Source organism: Sinohyriopsis cumingii, chromosome 1 (genome assembly GCF_028554795.1).
Source record: "Sinohyriopsis cumingii isolate HCF-2022 chromosome 1, ASM2855479v2, whole genome shotgun sequence".
Taxonomy (NCBI): domain Eukaryota; kingdom Metazoa; phylum Mollusca; class Bivalvia; order Unionida; family Unionidae; genus Sinohyriopsis; species Sinohyriopsis cumingii.
Window position 1 is genome coordinate 176,288,135 of NC_142961.1, and position 20,857 is coordinate 176,308,991.

General features: G+C 35.5%; 1 protein-coding gene across 1 annotated transcript in view; it reads right to left on the reverse strand.

Moving 5' to 3' along the window:
• Positions 1-20,857, reverse strand: part of LOC149808437 (elongation factor 1-gamma-like) — a 51,351-nt gene that overhangs the window by 24,690 nt on the left and 5,804 nt on the right. Inside the window, exons 3-6 of the mRNA XM_089977185.1 lie at positions 20,704-20,767; positions 11,917-12,059; positions 11,217-11,360; positions 1,412-1,541 (exon numbers count right to left, since the gene is read on the reverse strand). Of these exons, the coding sequence (XP_089833311.1) occupies positions 1,412-1,541; positions 11,217-11,360; positions 11,917-12,059; positions 20,704-20,767 (481 nt within the window). The remainder of the gene's footprint in view (positions 1-1,411; positions 1,542-11,216; positions 11,361-11,916; positions 12,060-20,703; positions 20,768-20,857) is intronic.

Sequence of the window (20,857 nt, forward strand, 5' to 3'; positions counted from 1 at the left end):
AAACTAATGCTTTCAATGAACTTGGTGACCTGCAGAACACATGGCTGTCCTATCCACATGTACTGTCTTCATCGTCTGATTCTGTCTCAATTTCCGACAGAATAGACAAAGATAATTTGATGTCGCTGCTAACACTTCATAAAACAATATCACCAATCTCATCCTCTGAAAATCATAAATATTGTGATTCTGAATTGTTAGCTAAAGTCATCGTTTCTAAGGTCAACAACCATATGTATTTATCACGTTTGACAAAATTCCAGAAAATCTGTATCTGGCAGCCATATTTAGTAAATTACATTTTTCAGAAGAACACTCATTTGTAAACTGTTTTGATTAGGTGAATGTTCTTTTACTGTCCATTGTTGACGAATTAAATCATGTGTAACATGAACATATAGCACAGATCTATCTCTCACTGGGGTCTATAGCGCACAACAGGCAAGTAGATATATCCGCTATGGCGGCTAGCAGTGCTTCCTTACAAGCAGTTTTATCAGTCGCTGTAGAGGCAAGTCAAATGTATGTAGTCGATATACATGCCAGTGGTAGGGAAAGTGTTACAATGAATGACCGTCTGACGACTTTGATTACAGGTGGCATAGTTGTCTGAAGTGCTTGTCCCTGCTACATCACCTCCATCTGCGTGGGTTTGAGTATCAGGTTCAGCCAATGTGGGTATGTGAGAAACTTTGCTAGTAGCTTCCAGTTGGTCTTGCTGGGTTTTCCAGAGTTCTGCCTCTATCAGTTATACTGGTCACGATGTATAGCCTATCGTGTGCTGAACAATGGCGTTAAACCGTAACTTTGATCATTACTGGTAATTATAGCGATAATTAGCACCAACAAAGTTTTTTTCTTCTTCAGAAGTCTTTTTTTTAATAGTAATGGCGGCCACATTTAATAGTGGGTTAGCATTTACGGTAAAGAATTTTAAAGGTCTTTATGGCAGGATGCTCTCCCAGCCAAGTTTGGCTGAAATTGTTTCAATGACTTTTGACAAGTTAAAAATCATAATTGTTGACATAAATGGACTTTAAGCTCGCATAGCCATATCTGCAGCTGAAACCTGCACGTACAGTCTTAACACTGTAGGCAACTTGTCAATAAAGTGATATACATTTCTCTGCTTACTATATATGTGATACAGTTTGCCCATGTGAGAAAGGTATTTGTGATGTTGTGTGTGTGATTAGATTTTTAACATAGCTTTAACAATTTGGGATGTAGAAGATAATTATATAAATAGGGAGAAATCAAATAATTTACTAAAATCATATCTGACAATACCATTAATTCTGGAAAAGTGAAACATCTCGTCATTCACAGCTGTGATAATATATCTGAATCTTTCAAAGCAACCATTATTTGCTCCAACTTCCCCATCCCAAAACTTCCCATGCAATCATACCATCAAACTCTGCCATCTTTTCACATAGCTTGAAGTCTCCAATCACCTTCTTGAACTGTGGCTGGTTGATGAGAGTAACAAACCATCTATTCACATTGGTATAGGCTTGTCGGAAGTTATGGTCGAGGACCTGCAACACATGATAGCAGTACATCTCAACTCAAACCAAGTTCCTTAAATGAACAAATCAAGAAGACCCTGACTAAATTGTCAACTCTGATACTATAAGCATGGAATAACAGACTTGTTTACCCTAACAGATGTCGACCAGTTGTTCATCTCATTCAATTTGTAATTTTACCGACCTACAGTTTGCCATACTAACATTGACAACTGTTCATGATTAGCGGTTTCAAATAAAGTCACAAAATATGCATGTGGTTATTTCTAGCATCAGTGATCCTCTAATTAGCTCACATATCATCCTTTCTCTGCCATAGTAGTATGCATGAATTGCTAAAGTAAGGTCACAAATCTTCATGTACAACTTCAGTTGCTTAAAGACCATCTTATCTGTTGTAATAATCACAAAGCCCAGCAGTTTTTCTCAGCAGTTACTACAGCATCAGATTACTGAGATTCACAGATAATGTCCACACCGAGTGCTTAAGTGATGAAGAGAATTCTGGCATGCATAATCTTATAAACTCAATACTCTGAACCCCATTCAACAGAAACTATGGTAACAGTGAAACAGCTCTTGGGCAATTACAGACAATAGACTCACTTTAAGTCAAAGCAGTGGCCCAAGTACTGTTCAATGGCTTACCTTTATGGAACATTTTAGATGCCATTTCAAATTTTAGGTCACCTAGCCCCAACAGTTTGATTGTTGTATCATAGCTGCCAACTTCAAGAGGTTCTGTTTTATTGACAGGGTGACTTATTAACATTTTTTTTAGTACAGCTCATCAAACAATAGCATAGCACAAATAATGAAAATATCTAGCCAATACCTACAAATTGCATGCAAGTACTGAACATTTATGTTACAATAATACAAGTTTTAAAAGTAAAAGGAAAAATTCCAACAAATTTAAGCATTAAACCACTTTCAATAGCTTAAGTTATTCTACTGGAATATTATCAGCCAGATTGTCCCTAGCTGCACTTTTATATTCATGTTTTTGACTATGCTCCATATCTTAAAAACAACCATCAGTTGCCGCCATAATTTTTCTAGTCATGATACTTACTGTTATCAGTAGACTGGCTTGATTTAAATTCTGTTTAGTTCTTGTTCACAATACTAAAGATCCTCTCATAATCCAAGTTAGAATGATATATTGCCAGTACAGCTTTGCTATCTCAGAATCCAAGTTAGAATGATACATTGCCAGTACAGCTTTGCTATCTCATAATCCAAGTTAGAATGATATCTTGCCAGTACAGCTTTGCTATCTCATAATCCAAGTTAGAATGATATATTGCCCATACAGCTTTGCTATTTCATAATCCAAGTTAGAATGATATATTGCCCATACAGCTTTGCTATCTCATAATCCGAGTCAGAATGATATATTGCCATACAGCTTTGCTATCTCATAATCCAAGTTAGAATGATATCTTGCCAGTACAGCTTTGCTATATTATAATCCAAGTTAGAATGATATATTGCCCATACAGCTTTGCTATCTCGTAATCCAAGTTAGAATGATATATTGCCCATACAGCTTTGCTATCTCATAATCCAAGTTACAATGATATCTTGCCAGTACAGCTTTGCTAACTTTTGCCAGAGTAGGAAACTTAATAGTATCTCACAGATACAAGTACAGTTTTGGATCTTTCTAATCATTAGTACCATCCGTGACATTGATTTCAACATCATGATGTGCCACAGATAGTCAAAGTCCACGTTCCACAATAAATTAAGCAGGGGTTGTAAAATGTGAATTCAGTTTGCCACTAGATTCCACAACTTTTGCCTTAGTAGAAACATGTCTTTAATGTCACTGAGGCCTTTATAGCTTGACAGCTGATAAATTTTGCAGAAACAATACCTTTACCCAAGTACAATTAACCGATTACATCAGGGCGAGTCTACACATATTTCTCACAGTATTTCTGTCTGATTTTTGTCTTGGCTTTACACTCTGCTATATCTGGTTGTGCATACGTTTTTTTTTTAAATCATCATCCGATATTCTCACGCTTTTTTAGCATAATAACATCATGATGATACATGATTACTGGAAGGTCCCAATATTACACGTGGCTGGCAATGTTCTCAATGAAACAAATTTTGCGATGTCATGCTCTCATGGAGTTCTGCCCTTGTTCTTGAGAATGTACGGGAAGAAAAGCAAAACAAGGTAGTTTAGAGAAGAGCTTTTCGGTTCTGACTTAAAGTTTTGAAAAAAATATGAGAAGACAATAATTTGATTCTTTTTAGAAACATTTGGAATGCAGAATTATGGAAACAGAAGCGATGGCAGGTATGCCTTAGACATTGATTACAGAAATCAACTGAGCAGTAAATGAATGGCACAAGATTAAACAAGGGCTTCAAGCATATTAAGAAATAAATATAAAAAGTACAAGGTTAAGAAATAAATATAAAAAGTACAAGGTTAATTTTAATAGCATACATAGACCTCAAAGAAGTGTTAACAAATATCTCCTTCATCCTCAATTCACTACCACAAGTTCTCTAAACCATCTCTCTATATACTACCTGGCCTCAAATTCACAGACTATGGGCCTTAGTCTTCATCCATCACAACACCAAATACACGTTTATTTTGTTTGAAAACTATACATACATGGGATTGTACCTAATTTTGCCCTAAAAATGGAGGTGGTTCCATCTTTTGGCCAATTATGGAGCATTATGAACCCTTTAACACCTGCTGCCTTGATAACTCGTACTTTACCTCCCTCATCTCCCAAGTGCCTCAATAACGTGGCTGGGTTTACCTAGCTTGTATCCTGGGCGCCAAGTTTGTGTCAGTATCTGTCTAGGCCTGTATCCCACATGACAAGTTAAATCTGTGCAAACTATTGGTTGATTTGAAGCCATTTCCTAAGTATGCAGGCAGCTTAACCAATAAAATTTTAGCTTACACAGAGTGAACATTTCTAAACAAAGGGAGAAGAAGAAAACAAATGACTTCGACAGCAGCAGAAATAGTAAAAATATTGACGAGAATCAGTCACTGGGAGCAGACTTTTACTTTACAGATTCTGACGTAGAATTTTCAAGATTTTCTTCAGATGAGATTGATACTGATATCGAAATAGCTATTGGAGATAACAGCAGTAGTGATGAGAATGAGAATATTGAAGAGGATGGAGAAGAAGAAAATGAAAGAAGGGCTGATCAATGGATTGTAAATGATAAAACACATTGACAAGAGGCCATACACAGGAACAACTGATTTAAACCCTGATGCAAATGAATATAAATTTTTTTCAAGTTTTTTTCCCCCAGCATTTTTTGTTTCAGCTGATTGTAGGTGAGACCAATCTCTATGCAAGATGAAAGCAGGAGGAGAAAGACCCAAACTGGAGAGATGTTATAGAGAGAGAAACTAAAGCATGGATGGGGATGAGTTTTTTTTGAGTATTCTTCAGCTCCCCGAGATAGCCATGTACTGGTTAACAGATGTCCCATTTGGAAACCTAAGTGTGAGAAGAATCATGGGAAGTGATAGGTTTGATAAAATATCACAATATTTTCATACAAATGATATAGGTTTGATAAAATATCACAATATTTTCATACAAATGATAGTCGTCGTAATCCTCCCTGGCTTCAACCAGGTCATGACAAGCTGCATCACGTGAGGCCAGTGTATGATGCCATTCAAAACAGCTGCTTAGAAAACTACAATCCTCATCAAAATATAGGTGTAGATGAAGCCATGATAAAATTCTGAGGTAGGTTAGCTTTTCCCCAGTATCTACCAGCCATGCCGACAAAGTATGAATCAAGGTCTGGATGAGGGCTGACCCAACGAATGGCTACACCGATGAATTTCAATTCTATACAGGTAAGAATGCAGGTACCGGAGAAGTTGGATTAGCAACATGTGTCGTTATAAAAGATTTGGGAAAGAAACCACATAGTAAATGTAGACAATTATTTCCACAGTCCCGATTTATTTGAAAGGCTTCTACAAAAAGGTATGTATGCACGCGGAATTAAAGATCTAACAGATATCCTAAACAGCATCTTAATAAAAGAGATGTTAGGGTTCACGGGGAATTCAAAACAGTAAAGCGAGGGGAATTAACAGCCTGTGTTTGGATGGACAAGAAGCACATCTACATTCTATCAACAGCAGAAGATCCAGCAGCCATAGAGAAGACAGTACAGTGCAAATCCAGAAGTGGAGAAGACAGGGACATCATAGCACCATCTATCATGCCAGAGTACAACAATAACATGAAGGGAGTGGACACTGCAGACCAGCTGAGAAAACGGTACAGTAATAGAGCAGCCGAAAAATGGTGATTGTACCTGTTTTAGTTTTTGTTTGATATTGCAGTCACCAATGGATTCATACTAATGAGAGAATCAGAACATCATGTCAAGCGGAGCAAGAACACACAGATAAAATCACATTCATTAGTTGATTTTAATATGAATCTGGCAAAATTGCTTATTGGAGACTACCAGGAAAATGACATAGCAGCACTATCTACAAACGCAGAGGCCACTATCCTAAGAATGGTGAAAAGAGGGAAAGATGTTGACAATGCAGTAAATGAAAGCGATGCCGGGGAGTTATGAATATTCATAATATTGTAATATTCATTTCTGTTTGGAGTTTTAAACCATATCATGTGGATCTTTTGAAGAATCGTTAAATAAATGTTTGGGAAATAAACTGTGTTAGCATGAGTGTTCATAATTCAAGGTTTGTTAAGTGTTGTATTAGTTTTTAAATTTCAGTGAGAATTCTAAGGAAGAAAGGTAAGTAAAGAGCAAGTAAAATATGCCCATTTGTGTACAGTATTCACAGGATGTTAACTTTACAAGAGAGATGACAAGTGTAATTTCTGTGTACATAAAATAGAATTATTTAATGCGTTGATAGTGTTAATAATTCTATGCGAATTCATAATGGATTTTATGGATTATTCATGGCAAGAGAAGCAAATTGGTAAGTACATCATTTGTTTTCACCCTCATGCATAGTTTTATTTCTGCATGTAGCATGAAATTTATACTATTATGTATGTTATTTTATTGAGAACTGCTGTGCCAAATTTCAGTTTAATTAAACAAATACAAATAAAATAACAAATTTATTGCAAGTAGCCCCTTGTATAAATATCTGCAAGCCATGTGATGTTAGCAAGTCTCAGGGATACAGGCACTGGTAAGGCTAACACTGCTCTAGGTGACCTCTGCAAGTATGCTGTAGGGGACTGCCTGGCTGTTTGATTCAGGGGTTAATTAACCCATAGCAATGACTTAACAGGGCAGGAGGTAGTTGCCTATTGCCGAGCTCTGTAGCGTCATGATCATGCATGATACACTAAAGTGGTGGTATTATTGAAAGGTAGACTGATGTAGCTCTACAATGATACCAAATAATCTGGAATATCTAGTTGCACTACAAAATACAGATATAAAAAACTCATTTTTTGGACCAGCCTTTTTTCTACCCAAAATTCGCCCGTGGTTGAAATCAGATTTTGTGTCCGGATTGTAGACTTTTTGGTCTCAGATCTAAGGCAAACCGGTATGAACTGCAAACATACAGATGAGCCTTTGCAAAGAGTAGGATAAGATGGGTATTTGGTATAAAGAGTTGTCTCAATACAAAAATAATGGCTCCGTTTAGCAAAAAAAAAAAAAAAAAAAAAAAAAGGAATTTTTTAAAAAAAAACATCCAACTTTTATCTTTCTGCTCATGCGCAAGTCAAACAGCCAACACAACTAGGCAGTATGTTACTGAAAGATCAAAGGGGATTTGGTGTTTTCGGATTTATTCAGAAATAGCTTTCAAAATGTGTTTCCTACTCGATTTTCAGGCGAAGATGACAAAAACCTCCAAGGGTTAATGTGTTAAATGATCAAGATACACATTTTAGCCATACTTGTGCCAAAGTTCAACTATGTCAGACCTGCCAAACCTGACGAGTCTGTCTCGGTAAGGCAGTTGATTTTTTTTCTCTATAATATTGACCAGTTTTAAGTAAGGTGTAACAAAATATCAATAACTGCTATTGTAAAGCTGGAAAACGTAATTAAAAGTTTGATGTATCGACGATAAACATTATGTTCAACTGAAACGTTTGTAAAGTATGCATCCTTTATTTATCACTAGTACAGTTGCACAAACTCTAGTTCCAATCCCTATGCAGCTCAATGGCTTGTTACTATCTCTCAACTTTACATAATTCCTGGAAATTCTTTTCTATTTCACATGACGAAGGCAATCATATTTTCTCACACGAGACATACTCAAATTGGCATGTGTTAAATAAGCGTAATTGTGTCCTTTCCAGCTTTTATTCACAAGATTCTAAATAATCCTTTGCATTCTTCTGTGTCGATTAATAACATTTTTCTTGAAGCTTTATTTTCCTTTTCGTCTTAATGCATTGCTTTCTGGATGCCATTTTTAAAAAATTCTGTAATCAACAGTTTGATCATGCAGATGGCTTCGCACGAACAAATAGGTGCAGTTTCAAGCATCTGGGGTGCTGCTGTAAAATTAGTCTGGTTCCCGGACTAATTAAATTTCACTATATCTAAGATGAAACCGGTATCGAAATAGAACATGGATGAACCAATTATCCATATTTTTCGGCAACAATCATTTCCCCGTAGTTTTTGCTAGTATGCCTCAAGTCCGTATTTTAAGGATAATTTTCTTAAGACTTATGGCAAAATCTTAAGAGTTGGCAGGTCTGCTATGTGTCTCAGCCATTAGATCATTTTGTGTCTGTAACCCCTATTTTAAGCTAACATCAGTGCTGAAAATCTGCAGTGTTGAATCATAAAACCATTGCAAAAGGAGTATCAATTAAATTCTCATTTTTTATGTTTACATTTTGGGGTTGGGTGTAAACCTGTAAGATGTGAAATGCAGGTCATACTGAACCATCTCTTGTTACAGATAAGGTATTAACAAAGATGAATACAATTATGATGTTTGACAACTGTTGCATGTACATGTCTAGAGATATAACATAAAACACCCAACCTTTATCTAGATCAATGCAACATGAGGTATGGATCACAGCTATTTGTGTAATGAAGATTTAGTTCTCAAAATATGTATCTCACCAAGTTTTACAACTCAGGTACAACACTGTATACATGGTTAAAAGAAATCTACATGGTCACAAGCTAATGACAATTTGCCCATTGCCACTAAAATGTGAAAAGTTGGCTAGTGACCTTTTTTTGCAAGGGTTTGGTGATAATGATAATAATGATATCATTTATATATCAGGCGTTCACATTATTGCCATGTAAATTATGCACATAGTCCTTATTTACAATATAGCCCAGGATGTAACAGAGGCAATCAATCATCTAGTTTAAATAGTCTTGCTGGAACAGAGCTTGAGAAATAAACTTAAACCAACAACAACCTCCCAGTAAAATATGAATCACAGTGAACTACTAGTTTTGATGATGGTGTAGTACACATCATAATGCATCTCCTCACAATTCAAGTACAACAGCAAGTACTAGAGCTAAACAAATATCCACACATCTTATTTAGAATAATTTTTGTGAATTTTCCACAACAAAAAAATGATTCAAATATCTGTTTAACTAGCCAGTTTGACCTTGTAACAAACAGAATGTAAAGTATGCAATATTAAATCAATCAGTTTATAATGCTACACGTGAACCTGCATAATCAGATTAAATTCAAACTCTGGCTCACAAGGAAATCACAATTTCTAAATTCTTAATAGTCATATTTCTCACAGCATCACCAGTTTCTAGTCATTATAATAGCTCTTATGGTAGACATATTTTATGTTTAAATGCACATTGCATTTATGATGATTACATTTCAAATGATAAAAGACAGAACTAAAACAAATTTCACGCGATAAAAAATTATTTTTTTAAAGTGGTGCCTACAGTAGGCTAAAGTGACATTTACATTGGCTGAAATTTCAATATTTTGAACTTCTGTGTACTAAGATTGTAGTTTGGAATAAATGTAACAAATAATACCACTTCTTCCTAAAGTTGATCATTTCATAATGTTGATTAAAATTTCCAGGTCCTATCTACCATTTTCGACCATAAAACAAGTGATATATTAATGTTTCACTTAACAACAAAGTTTAACCAATAGGGATCATCTTTTAAATTTATTTTCTGGTGAAAAATGGAATCCACACCTGACTCTGCATTATAATTGGTTCACAAGTTATCAGGGCATTATTTATTGAGTGGTGTATTGTGAAAAAGACAAAGGTATCGAGTCTTGTCTTATTTTCAACATCTACTTGTGTATGGATGAAGGATGAAAAATTTACAAAATCTGCAAATTCTACTGGTACTCTGCATTGACTTGTAGGCCACTAGATATGGTAAACCGAGATCACATCTATATTAATTTACTATTTCATCTGTATCTTCAAAAGACATAGCTAAGTGTACTGCAATTTCATTTTCAATAAATTTTGACGACTTAGTTCAGTGTTTTCAATGTGGTTTAGCTATAGTGCGGATGCCAATAACTACCAAGGTAGATGAAGAAAACAGGATAAATATGATACTTTTAAACTTAATACTATTTCTGAATACATCCAACGATTCTTCAAATACAAAACTGTGGTATTCATTTCAGCTTTAGTATGAACACTAGATTAAAAAAGACTAAATAACCAGAGTTAAACAACAGAAGAACTTAACCTAGACATAAACCAGTAGAAGGTAAAGTGCAGGTCACCATCACCTTCTATAAGAGTTACATGTAACCATCCTGTTTGATGATTTCATCACAAACAGCACAAAAAATAAACTTGAGAAACAATTTAACCCAAGCCAATAAAGCATGAAATGGCTTCAGTGACCTTTGCGATGAGTGGATGGTCATCAAAATGCATCCCCTCAAGTTTCAGGATTCCAGGAGACATAATGAGTGCAAACCCCCCACCCATGCTAAATGCAAAAACTTGTCAGAATGTATGAACAAGATACCTAAATGCATACATCTGACCAAGAATGTATCAACATGATGAACACAATTATCCTTCTCCAAGCGAGTAGGTACCAAGAATTCCACTCCAAGCTGTTGCCTAGGAACTTGGAAAAAGAATGTTGCAGATGCAGTAAAGCTGTTTTTAAGCATATACTTTTACAAGGATGGATGCTGAGATCATAGTATAGTACCAGTCTATATTCTATATGGGAGGTAAAAAAGATCTACATCCTGATGGCTGTTAACATTAGCAAGACAAACTGCAGACACGTGGATTGTAAATATTTGACGACTTTTAGGGCTGAATTCTGCTGACTGGAAAACTTAGTCATCGTATTTTTCATGCATCAAGTTCCAGTTGTTTTCAAGTAAACACTGTATAACATTCAACCAGATGGTCATAAGAATCAATGGCAAGATGGTCAAACCTGAAAGGGGCCAATCCAAGTTCATACAACTCACCACAAAACATTGCATCTTAATTTAGATACCTGCCCAATCTAACAGCTGTTCCTGGTAAAGTAAGATTCTTCACCAAGTCAGATAAACGAAAATATTCTGAATGACCTTCAACAATTTTTTTTGTAATGTATGCAATTGATAGACATTATGATCAGTAAACAGAAGCTGAGAGAGAGAGAGAGAGAGAGAGAGATAGAGTTTCGTACATATTGGTAAGCAAGGAGAAGGTTGCAGGCTACAGCAATGTCAGCCTGAGAGATCCTCTCCCCAACTAGGAAGGTGCGGGTCTGCAGGTGATGATTCAGCACACCTAAGGCTAACTTCATTTGCTCCTTAGCTTTCTCCGTCTCCTGCAAAATGGTGGAAAAGTATTCAAGTCACATCCATAAACCTGTGCATCAGGTCCTTTTCAAGCTTAGCATGGAATGCTAATGGTGCCCTTCTCAATAATATTTTGCCATGTAATTTTCAAAACCATCAGCTCATTTTTTTATGGCAGGCAGTTGACAAGGCATTCAATAACACATCACAGAAAGGCGGTCTTCATTTTAAATTTAAATCAATGATCTTTAGCTGATTTCCTTATGTTACCAATGGCATGCAAAGAAATATTTCAACATTTCCAGTTATCTCCTCATGTTTCCAATGGCATGCAAAGGAATATTTCAACAGTTTTTTGTGTGCAGTAACTGATCTTTTCTATCCTAATTCAAAGCCTGAAACTTCTATCATAAAATACTTGGAACTGATATCTTTGAATGGAGCACTGTATATTGTAAACGAGTTAATCACACATGTGCAAAGGAACGTGTATAATCTGGACTCCATGTCAAGGTAAAAAAGTCAATGGCAGTTCAGCAGAGCATCAGATGCCACCCCTCCCTCCTTAACAGTTAGGCTGGTTACCTGTTTGTTGTACTGTGTGATGCCCAGGCATGGGAAGACCCAGGTGCATGATGCTGGAAGAATCTCATTGTCAGCAAAGTTGATCCACTGCTGTATTCGTGCCTGGTCTTCCTGTGCAGATCCTAGCAGCTTACTGTTGCCCACTGAAACAAAAACTCGTGTGACAATGACTTACTATACCAATTGTTTAAGTAATATATGCGCACATAAAGAATATTGAGTTCCTATTATTATGTCATTTATCTTCAAAAATATAGTTCAGCTGCACAGCCCTGCATGTCATATGAGTTGATTAATGGAGGCAAGAGGTGTAGTGGGACAGGGGTAAGCATGGTGGACTTTTCGTAAAGAGGGAACAGGTTAAAATCCTATCAGCCCAGACCTGCTACCTTGAACACTAAATAACCTATGCATGTTGCAATGTCATTAAACACCAAACCAAACCTTTCTGTGAATCTTTCAACAAACGAAACATGTTTTTCACACTTTATTACCTCAGGGCTAAATGTACCCTTATACATTAAATATAAAATAATATTTATTTTATAACAAACTGTCATACCAAAGCCCATATGTCCAGATTAACAGACTGGACAACAACTATGACTGCAGTATGTTACTCTACCTCCACTTTTTACATGTCAGTCACCATTATACTAACATGCCTTTGAAAGGAGGACATCAGGTTTATTTATATCCAATTTGTAAGCAAAGTTGTGAGCCTCATTTAATGCATGTTGTTGTCTTACGTCAGGTTTAATTATTGCACATGGATGTGAGAGACTAAATTATTCATTATTGTTTTTCAATAGAAGTCTTTGCAAATTTATGATCAGAGTTTTCAGTTATGTTCAGATATAATTTGAGAAGAATAATTTTTGTAATTATTAATTGGAATTACAAAATGCCTACTCACATATTGTCTAAAACACTATTATAGGATTGTAGTGAATTTACTGAAAGACATTCTGGATTTTATCCTTGTGATACACCAAGACTGTACATCATCTTATTGAAGACGATTGGTACATCAACACATTCAATATTGGAATTCATTCAAACACAGGTTACTTTTGGACTTTGGATAGAACATACAGGATTATTTCAAACTTAAATCGCTATACTCAAGTTCCTTTCATATTTTCACTTTGTAAACAAGAGAAACAAATAATATTTGTTGATTTTAATTTAACTGGTTGGTTTAACTTCTTTTTATTACTTAAAGATCAGAAAGACATAAAACATCCCAAGTTTCAAAACAAGTACCATGAAATGCTCATTATATTCCATACCCATGTTTAACAGTACTCTGTGAACTAATTGGGTACAGGAGAGAAATTATTGACAAAAGGGTTGCAGTGTTGTTAAACACCAATCAAACCTTTACTCAAATCTTTTGACAAAAGAAACAAGCATTGCATATCATGCTTATTGCCTTTGTGTTATCAAAGCACAAGCAATTCATAAAACGATACACAAGTCTTTTTTTATATACAACAAACTGTCATACCTAAGCACAGTTGTCCAGATTAGCAGACTGGACAACAACTATGACTGCAGTATGTTACTTTACCTCCACTTTTTACATGTCAGTCACCATCATACTAACGTGCCTTTGAAAGGAGGATATGAAGCATCCTATATTAAAACAAGTACCATGAAATGCATGCTATTTATATTCCTTACCTATGTAATAGTACTTCATGCACTTGTTGGGTTGATTCTGTAAATTAACGATTCAAGGAATGGACTCTAGAAGTAAACTAGATGTGCAGAAACCAGTGCTGTCGTACTACAATGAGCACAACAGATGACCTTGAGACCCCAAATATAAAAAGTTTCTTTCAAATATATCTTACTTGCAAGCCATCCACATTAATTTTTTTCAAAGAATAAACTTCACTCTGCAAATCAGATATTTGACCCATAATCACTTCGATTTTTTTTAACCATAAAATTTTACCTTTTTTTGCAACCAAATCAATACACTTGTTTCCAATTCAAAGTAAAAGCCATTAATGAACTAAGGTGTAGGAACATGACTGACAACTGAAATTTTAGTAAAGAAACCATTTAGACCTATCAAAGGGGCCGTCACCTCTGGGTCCCAAAATCTGCTTTTTTCCCTTACCCCATGTGGAAAGCATTCACAAAATCTGGACCACATGTGATCTAGAAGTAATAATGTTGTACAGAAACCATTTAGATAAAAGTGTTCCATTTCATACTAAGTATTCAACAAATCTGACAAGACAAAGTTCTGAATATTTAAAAGTTAAATATTGTACTGTGAAATCTGAAATTAAAGAGGTCAGTAGAAAATTACACCAAGTGTGAAGGGGAGAGGACTTTTTGGATGAACACCGTACCATAAATTCAAATCCAACTACAAATAGCACAGACCCAGATCTGCCAATGCATACATTTTTTAAAACGCAGATCTGAGTCTATGCAGTTTAGCACAAGTATTAATTGGAACAAACAGAATGGTTACCACGTTTTATGAAACAGTAATTTTAAGTTTTTCCTGGAGGAACGTTTTTTCCCCCTCAAGGTTTACTTGTGACACTTTTAGAATGAAATTCAAAAATATTTTGGCTGAGAAAAAGTGGTTTTCATTGTGAGAATCTCTCATAATATCTGAATCTCATAATCACACCACCATACTAAACTACTGGATGCATCACTAATATAACTAACTAAATCCATGCATGTAGATCATTATCGGAACAAAAAATGTTCACTTGAATTGGCTCTAATGCATATGGTGGTAGTTTCATTTTAGAAAATGTTCACTTGAATTGGCTCCAACGCATATGGTGGTAGTATACCATAATGCAAATAGCCAAATCCAGGTCCAATTTCAGCAATGATGTACTTTTATCTGTCAGCGGATTAAAAACATGACCAATGCTATGCTCACTAGTTTTGAGAAAATAAATCTATTCCTACTGATTTCATGCAGGTACATCTTGAGAAAGGTTCTTCAAGTTTGTTGGACTGGCAAGTAAGTGGCTACCCCATGCAGACACCAAATGGTGTTGGCGATTTCGATAGGAAATGGACTCTGACCCAATACCCCAACATAACTGTCCAAATATCAAAAATGGGGTTGCAAGGGTCACAGGAAACTGACTAGGAACAACGCAAGGTATACAAGTGAGCAAATGAAAATTCTTGTTTCATTGTCTGACAAGGGTGCGAATAAAATAATAGTTTCTCATGAGAATCACTTTAAAGCACATGTTTATTTTTTATATATTTCTTCGGTGTGGTAATATACGGTTCTAACGTCCTGTTTCTACAAATGATCCCACAGTTACAGGTCACATAAGGTCAACTCCAGGCTCTACATTCGGTAATAACCTTGTCTTATGATAACATTAACGTAAGGAACTGGTGTGCACGTTTTCTCTGTTTGGGAGAGTTGTGACCTAGCCATTAAGTAATTAGACCAAACCTCCATTTTGTGTCAATCAGAGAAACAACATTGAGGTGCGCCAATTTACGTACTGGTGACAATTTTTGTGCATCAAATTGGAAAAGTCTGCGTACTTGATGCATGACACATGGGCAGATAAAACAATGACGAGATGAAAATTGTACATCTTCTCAAAGGCAAATGTTTTTCTTTAGCGAAAAGATTTTGAATAGTCAAATCTATGAAGTCATTGAGCTATCTTTCATACTGGCACAAAAAGCAACTTCTATTTGTGCTGCAACACATCTACATTCCTACCATCCAGCAAACAAACAGTTCTGACCCTTTACCCCAATGATTAAACTGCCTATCTTTCAAATCTGACAGACTGATGCCTTCCAGTCACATTATCGTCACAATTGGAATAAAGGCGAGACAATAGCTAATCAAAGATTCACATGGTATTCCTTTATCTAAACAATACATTCCTCAAGAATGATAAACTGAGTGGTCACGCAAGGCAGATGACCATTACATAAAGGACATTTATACCAGAAATCTACTGTGGGTGGGTGGGGGACATTAAAACTGTTGAAAAACATGACTAGATTAAATATGACCATCTAGGCAGGCCAAGTGTATTGAAAGCATTCTGATGCAAGATTTATCCCTGAATTATGCTGTGGGTGGGTGGGGGACATTAGAATTGTTGAAAACATGACTACAGATTAAATATGACCATCAAGGCAGGCCGAGTGTACTGAAAGCATTTTGATGCAAGATTTGTTCCTCTAACTTGATTATTTAATTTATTTAAACAGATAAAGATCTGAAGTCCATCATCAAATGGACCCAAAACTCTAATCATCATTAAGGTAAGCGACAATGCTGTGATGACAAAGACCTGGTTGATTTCCATAAAGAACTTATCAATAATTAACAAGATTTTATGTAGACAATATGTGGCAGTTTCAGTCTTGGCAGAACTCATGTTGGTCCAAGGTTAACTTTACATTGTAGCATGGTACTGTGCTGGATGTTGAAACACGTTTGCCAAAAACAATGAGTGCAGCATGCTATATAAAAAACATCCTATACTTGTAAATTTAATGAGATTGTCCGATTCAACATAAATTGTTATCTATTTTACCATTTTTTTGGTACACATTTCTTTTATTCAGACAGATTTAAGAGTAAAATCAAGATCTTTATGGCTATACAATTATTTTTATGCTTTAAAATCAGTGAAAAATTGTAACAAAGGCATAATGATTGCCAGATGTTTACGTTTCACTAAATCAGCCAAATCTAATAAACTTTAACGAAAAAATCTGTGGCCTCCATTTTGGACAAAGGAGAATCTCAGAGTTCCTAAAACAGCAGATTACTACTATATGGTATAAAAAAAAGGCATGCGATATGACACAATGGTCATTTACCTTAGTGTCTCCAGTTTGTAACAGGTTTTCCCTGAAGGTGGTACAAAGAAAACGCTAAAAACAGCCGACACCTAATGTAAGAGTTGCATTGTGCTTTTATGCAGATGGTGCCCAGGAATTCAAATGCACTTTTTTGGAAATTAGATCGGGGTGTCAAAAGGCACTTCCATTAAAATGTGGTGGAGGCATCCAAAAATCCCCATGCAAATTGAGAAAATTAAAAGTATATGTAATTCTGTACTCATTTTAAAAGTTTTGATATCAAGCCTAAACTTCACCAACATGTAAACTTTAAGGCATATGATTGCCCAATGCAATTACATTCACTCAAATTGCTGGGTTAAGAATTAAACATATATTCAGATTTCAATTCTGCAGTGGAAATCCAGCAATTGCACGAATTTTCAAAACAGATATTTAGATAGCTTGCACAAACATTTCAAACATGAAGAGCCACAGCACTAATACTCATTATCTTTGGGCTGTGAAAAGAAATTTAAGGTCTGCCAAATCTAAGAGTAATCAAACATGGGGGGAGAAGAGAGAATAATGATCAAACAAGTTGTGATTGTGCACCTCCCTGTACCTGTCATCCACAAACCTGAAGACAGTGCAACACACTTAAGTAGGTTTGTTAATATACCTCCAGCTCTTACACATCTGTCACTTCACAGTACAAACATGCCTTTGGTGGAGGACTCTGTTAATTTGGTCAATCTTTGGGAATGACCGTTAATTATCAACTAATCAGTGTATCCCCTTGGGGTGCAAGTTTGAGAGTAAAAAATCTCCTTGGTGCCAAAACTGGGGGTCAAATTAAAATTTGGGGATCTATGAAGCGCAAATGAGGGCAAAAGGAAACACTAATATATATATAATTATTGAGGTCTGTCCCCCTTGCAAATCGGAGCAAAAATATGTTGTTTCCACTTTTACATGAAGGAGGTAATCTCAGCCTCTCCTCCCAAATTAAGCGATCATTCACATCAACTCGTGTGGAATAGTGGTAACACCATTAGCTTTTCATATCTGCAATGCACGGTTTGATTTTCAATGCCATTACAAAAAAATGTTGGCAGTATGCCAACATCAGGAGGTGTGTGTGTGTGGGGGGTGTTAGGGTAGAAAAAAGGCAGGAAAGCTATAGTTCAATATGCAGCGAAAACTTAAATATCCATCTCTCTTCAGAGGTCCCACTAGAATTTTAAAACAGAGCCCAGGACTCCCATTTTGGTAAAAATAGGAGTCCCACCAGCAAAAGTTGCAGTCCCTCCAGGAGTCAAGCTAGACTTGAATTTTAGGGTGAAGTGACTTCTCCTTTTGGACAGAACAGGAAGTGAGAGCTCAACATGGAGAAGTGGATGCAAAGCAAGAAATGCAATATATATATATATATATATATATATAAAAACACATACACTTGTATGTTCTCTTATTTGTATTAAGCACTCTATTTCCCAATATTCATATTTGCATTCAACTTTGGATTTAAGCAACTTGTTTCAAGTAGACAATTTTCAGAGTAATTTTGGGTATATGACTCTAAAAGAAAATAATAGAAACTACATTGTAACAAATTTCAACTGAGTAACTAGATTACATTATTGTAATTGCAAGTTAGTAAAAATGCTTAATCAACTACTCTTAATCAATTGTAAAGTTCTTTTATTTATTGATACTTTCTAAAAGATCACAATAATGGCACTTTCAAAGACTTCTAAACATGTTTGAAACAACCCCTGTACCATGTACATGAGGACATATTCACATGTGTCTTCATATCATACTATTCGTCATCATTTCTTTATTGCAGATAAAACATTACCGTAACTATTCATACATAACACACCAAAATGCATAAAATTACAGATATGTCTCCTTTATAGTCGGTATATGAACTAAAACCTTTCCTACAGAATCAACACAGACTATTTTTAGGAGAGGTTTTTGTAATGTAATCACTAATATAGCTTCATTAGAACAGTGCATTGACAGGACTGCAAATTTATGGTTTATTTGTTTGTCTACGGACTTGCAGTAATTTTAGGCAATGATTATATATTATCTGCTTTGCTGCTTTTTTCCATATTTTCACAAATACATGTAAAGTCAGAAAACAACTTGGACCTTTCAGCGCATCTCATGAATTCCTCAACACAGCATTACCCATATGTTTCTGACCAATATAATTTGCATTTTAAAGGTAAAGCTTTAGTAAAATAATACCTAGGCTTTGCTTTCGATGAATTGTATATTTTTCTTAACATATTTACCTGATGATTTACAAAAACAGACAATCTAATAAACTGGTACATACTAGTCCTACAATGTAAGACATAGCACATGTTTGTATTAGTACCATCACCCAAAGAACAAAAATATAAGTTGATGTGTCTTACATTGTAGGACTAGGTGCATCCCAGACTTAGCGATGTCCACCATTATTTCCCATTAGGCTACTGGTTCACTTAGTTTCAAACTAATTTTATGAGGAAATAGTGTACAAGAGGCAGTTAATATATATCTAGGTCACCGATCCTGATCTTAAAACACAAATTGTTTTTACACACTATTGTTCAAATTTCAAAACACAAGTTTGTATGTTTTTATCATCAAAGGACAGCATGCAGAAATTGGGCAGTGATAGCTGGTACCTTACTCTGGAAAGGGTTAAGGGTCAATCAACTATCAAAACACAAGTTTGTTTTTATCATCAAAGGATAGCATGCAGAAATTGGGCAGTGATAGTTGCTACCTTACTTGATCAAGGGTTAATGGTCAATCAGCTATCAAAACTAAAGCTGTACCGATTAATTGGCCATACTCATAATCGGGTCGATTATTAGAACAATCGGTTATCATCAGTACCAGCAGAAATAATCAGTGCCAATGTAAACAAATTTCCAAAATATATATTCAATCATAACATTAATCCTGACATGCCTTGAATTTTAAACAGCATACACATTAGTGGAAAGCTTGGCAGATTAGATAGCTAGTGAGATTTCCAACTACTACAAAACTATGACTCACTAAAGTTAGTCTATTATTTAGCCAGTCCTGCAACGCTGCCATACAAATATTATGTTAGTTGACATCAAAACACCACACAGAACTGTTAGTCAGGCACTCATCAACCCCCCCCACCCCGAACAAAAATATCGCGTAATGTGTCTTACATTGTAGGACTAATTGAATGGCACCATGTTCATTCAGAACCAAGAAAACACCAAAGAAACTACTAACCAAAAGCCCTATGTTGATACAACCATTCATTTACTCTCTCTCTCTATATAATTTATATATACATGTGTGTGTGTGTGTGTGTGTGTGTGCAAGGTTACAACACTTGATTAAAACTTAACAAATATTCAAAATATTTATAGTAATGATATGAGGCAATAAATTGTGATGCCAATAGTAACAGCTTATACCCATGCTTGAAGGCAAAGTGTGCAAGACAAAAACACTAGATAAAATGGCAATAAAACCTCAAAACTTGCACAGTAAGCTTATAATTACAGCAAACTTGCAACACAATGAGGCTATTATTGCTGTAATAATATACAGAAAAACTGACCAAATGACAGAATGCATTCTGTGACATAGAAAAGGTGAATCTTTGGAGAGAGAATTTGAACACGTCTAAAATGAACAATGGCATCCATGAAAATGTCGCATCAGCCTATGAAGTGAGTGTCTGACTTCTTTCTATTCTTGACTTTCTGGAATATTTCATCTAACGGGAGAATGCAAGTACCTAATTTGGACATTTCTAATTCCATTGCAGAAATGGTAAGCAAGGCAAATAGTCAGAGTCATGTGTTACTTCTATTGAGTTTTATTATAATTTTGGCTTAAAAAATCAAAAGTGTCAAAAGCTCCTTATGCCACTGTAATCATTAAAAGTAGGTATATGCATCTTACCATAATGTGCAATTGCATTACTCTCAAATATACAGTCCCCACTTGACGACTCGAATGCTGGTACCTGAAACACATTACAAAATAATTAAATTCAGTTTCTTTCAAAGCTGTCGAATTTATATAAAACTTCTTAAGTGTGTATAACAATCACAGC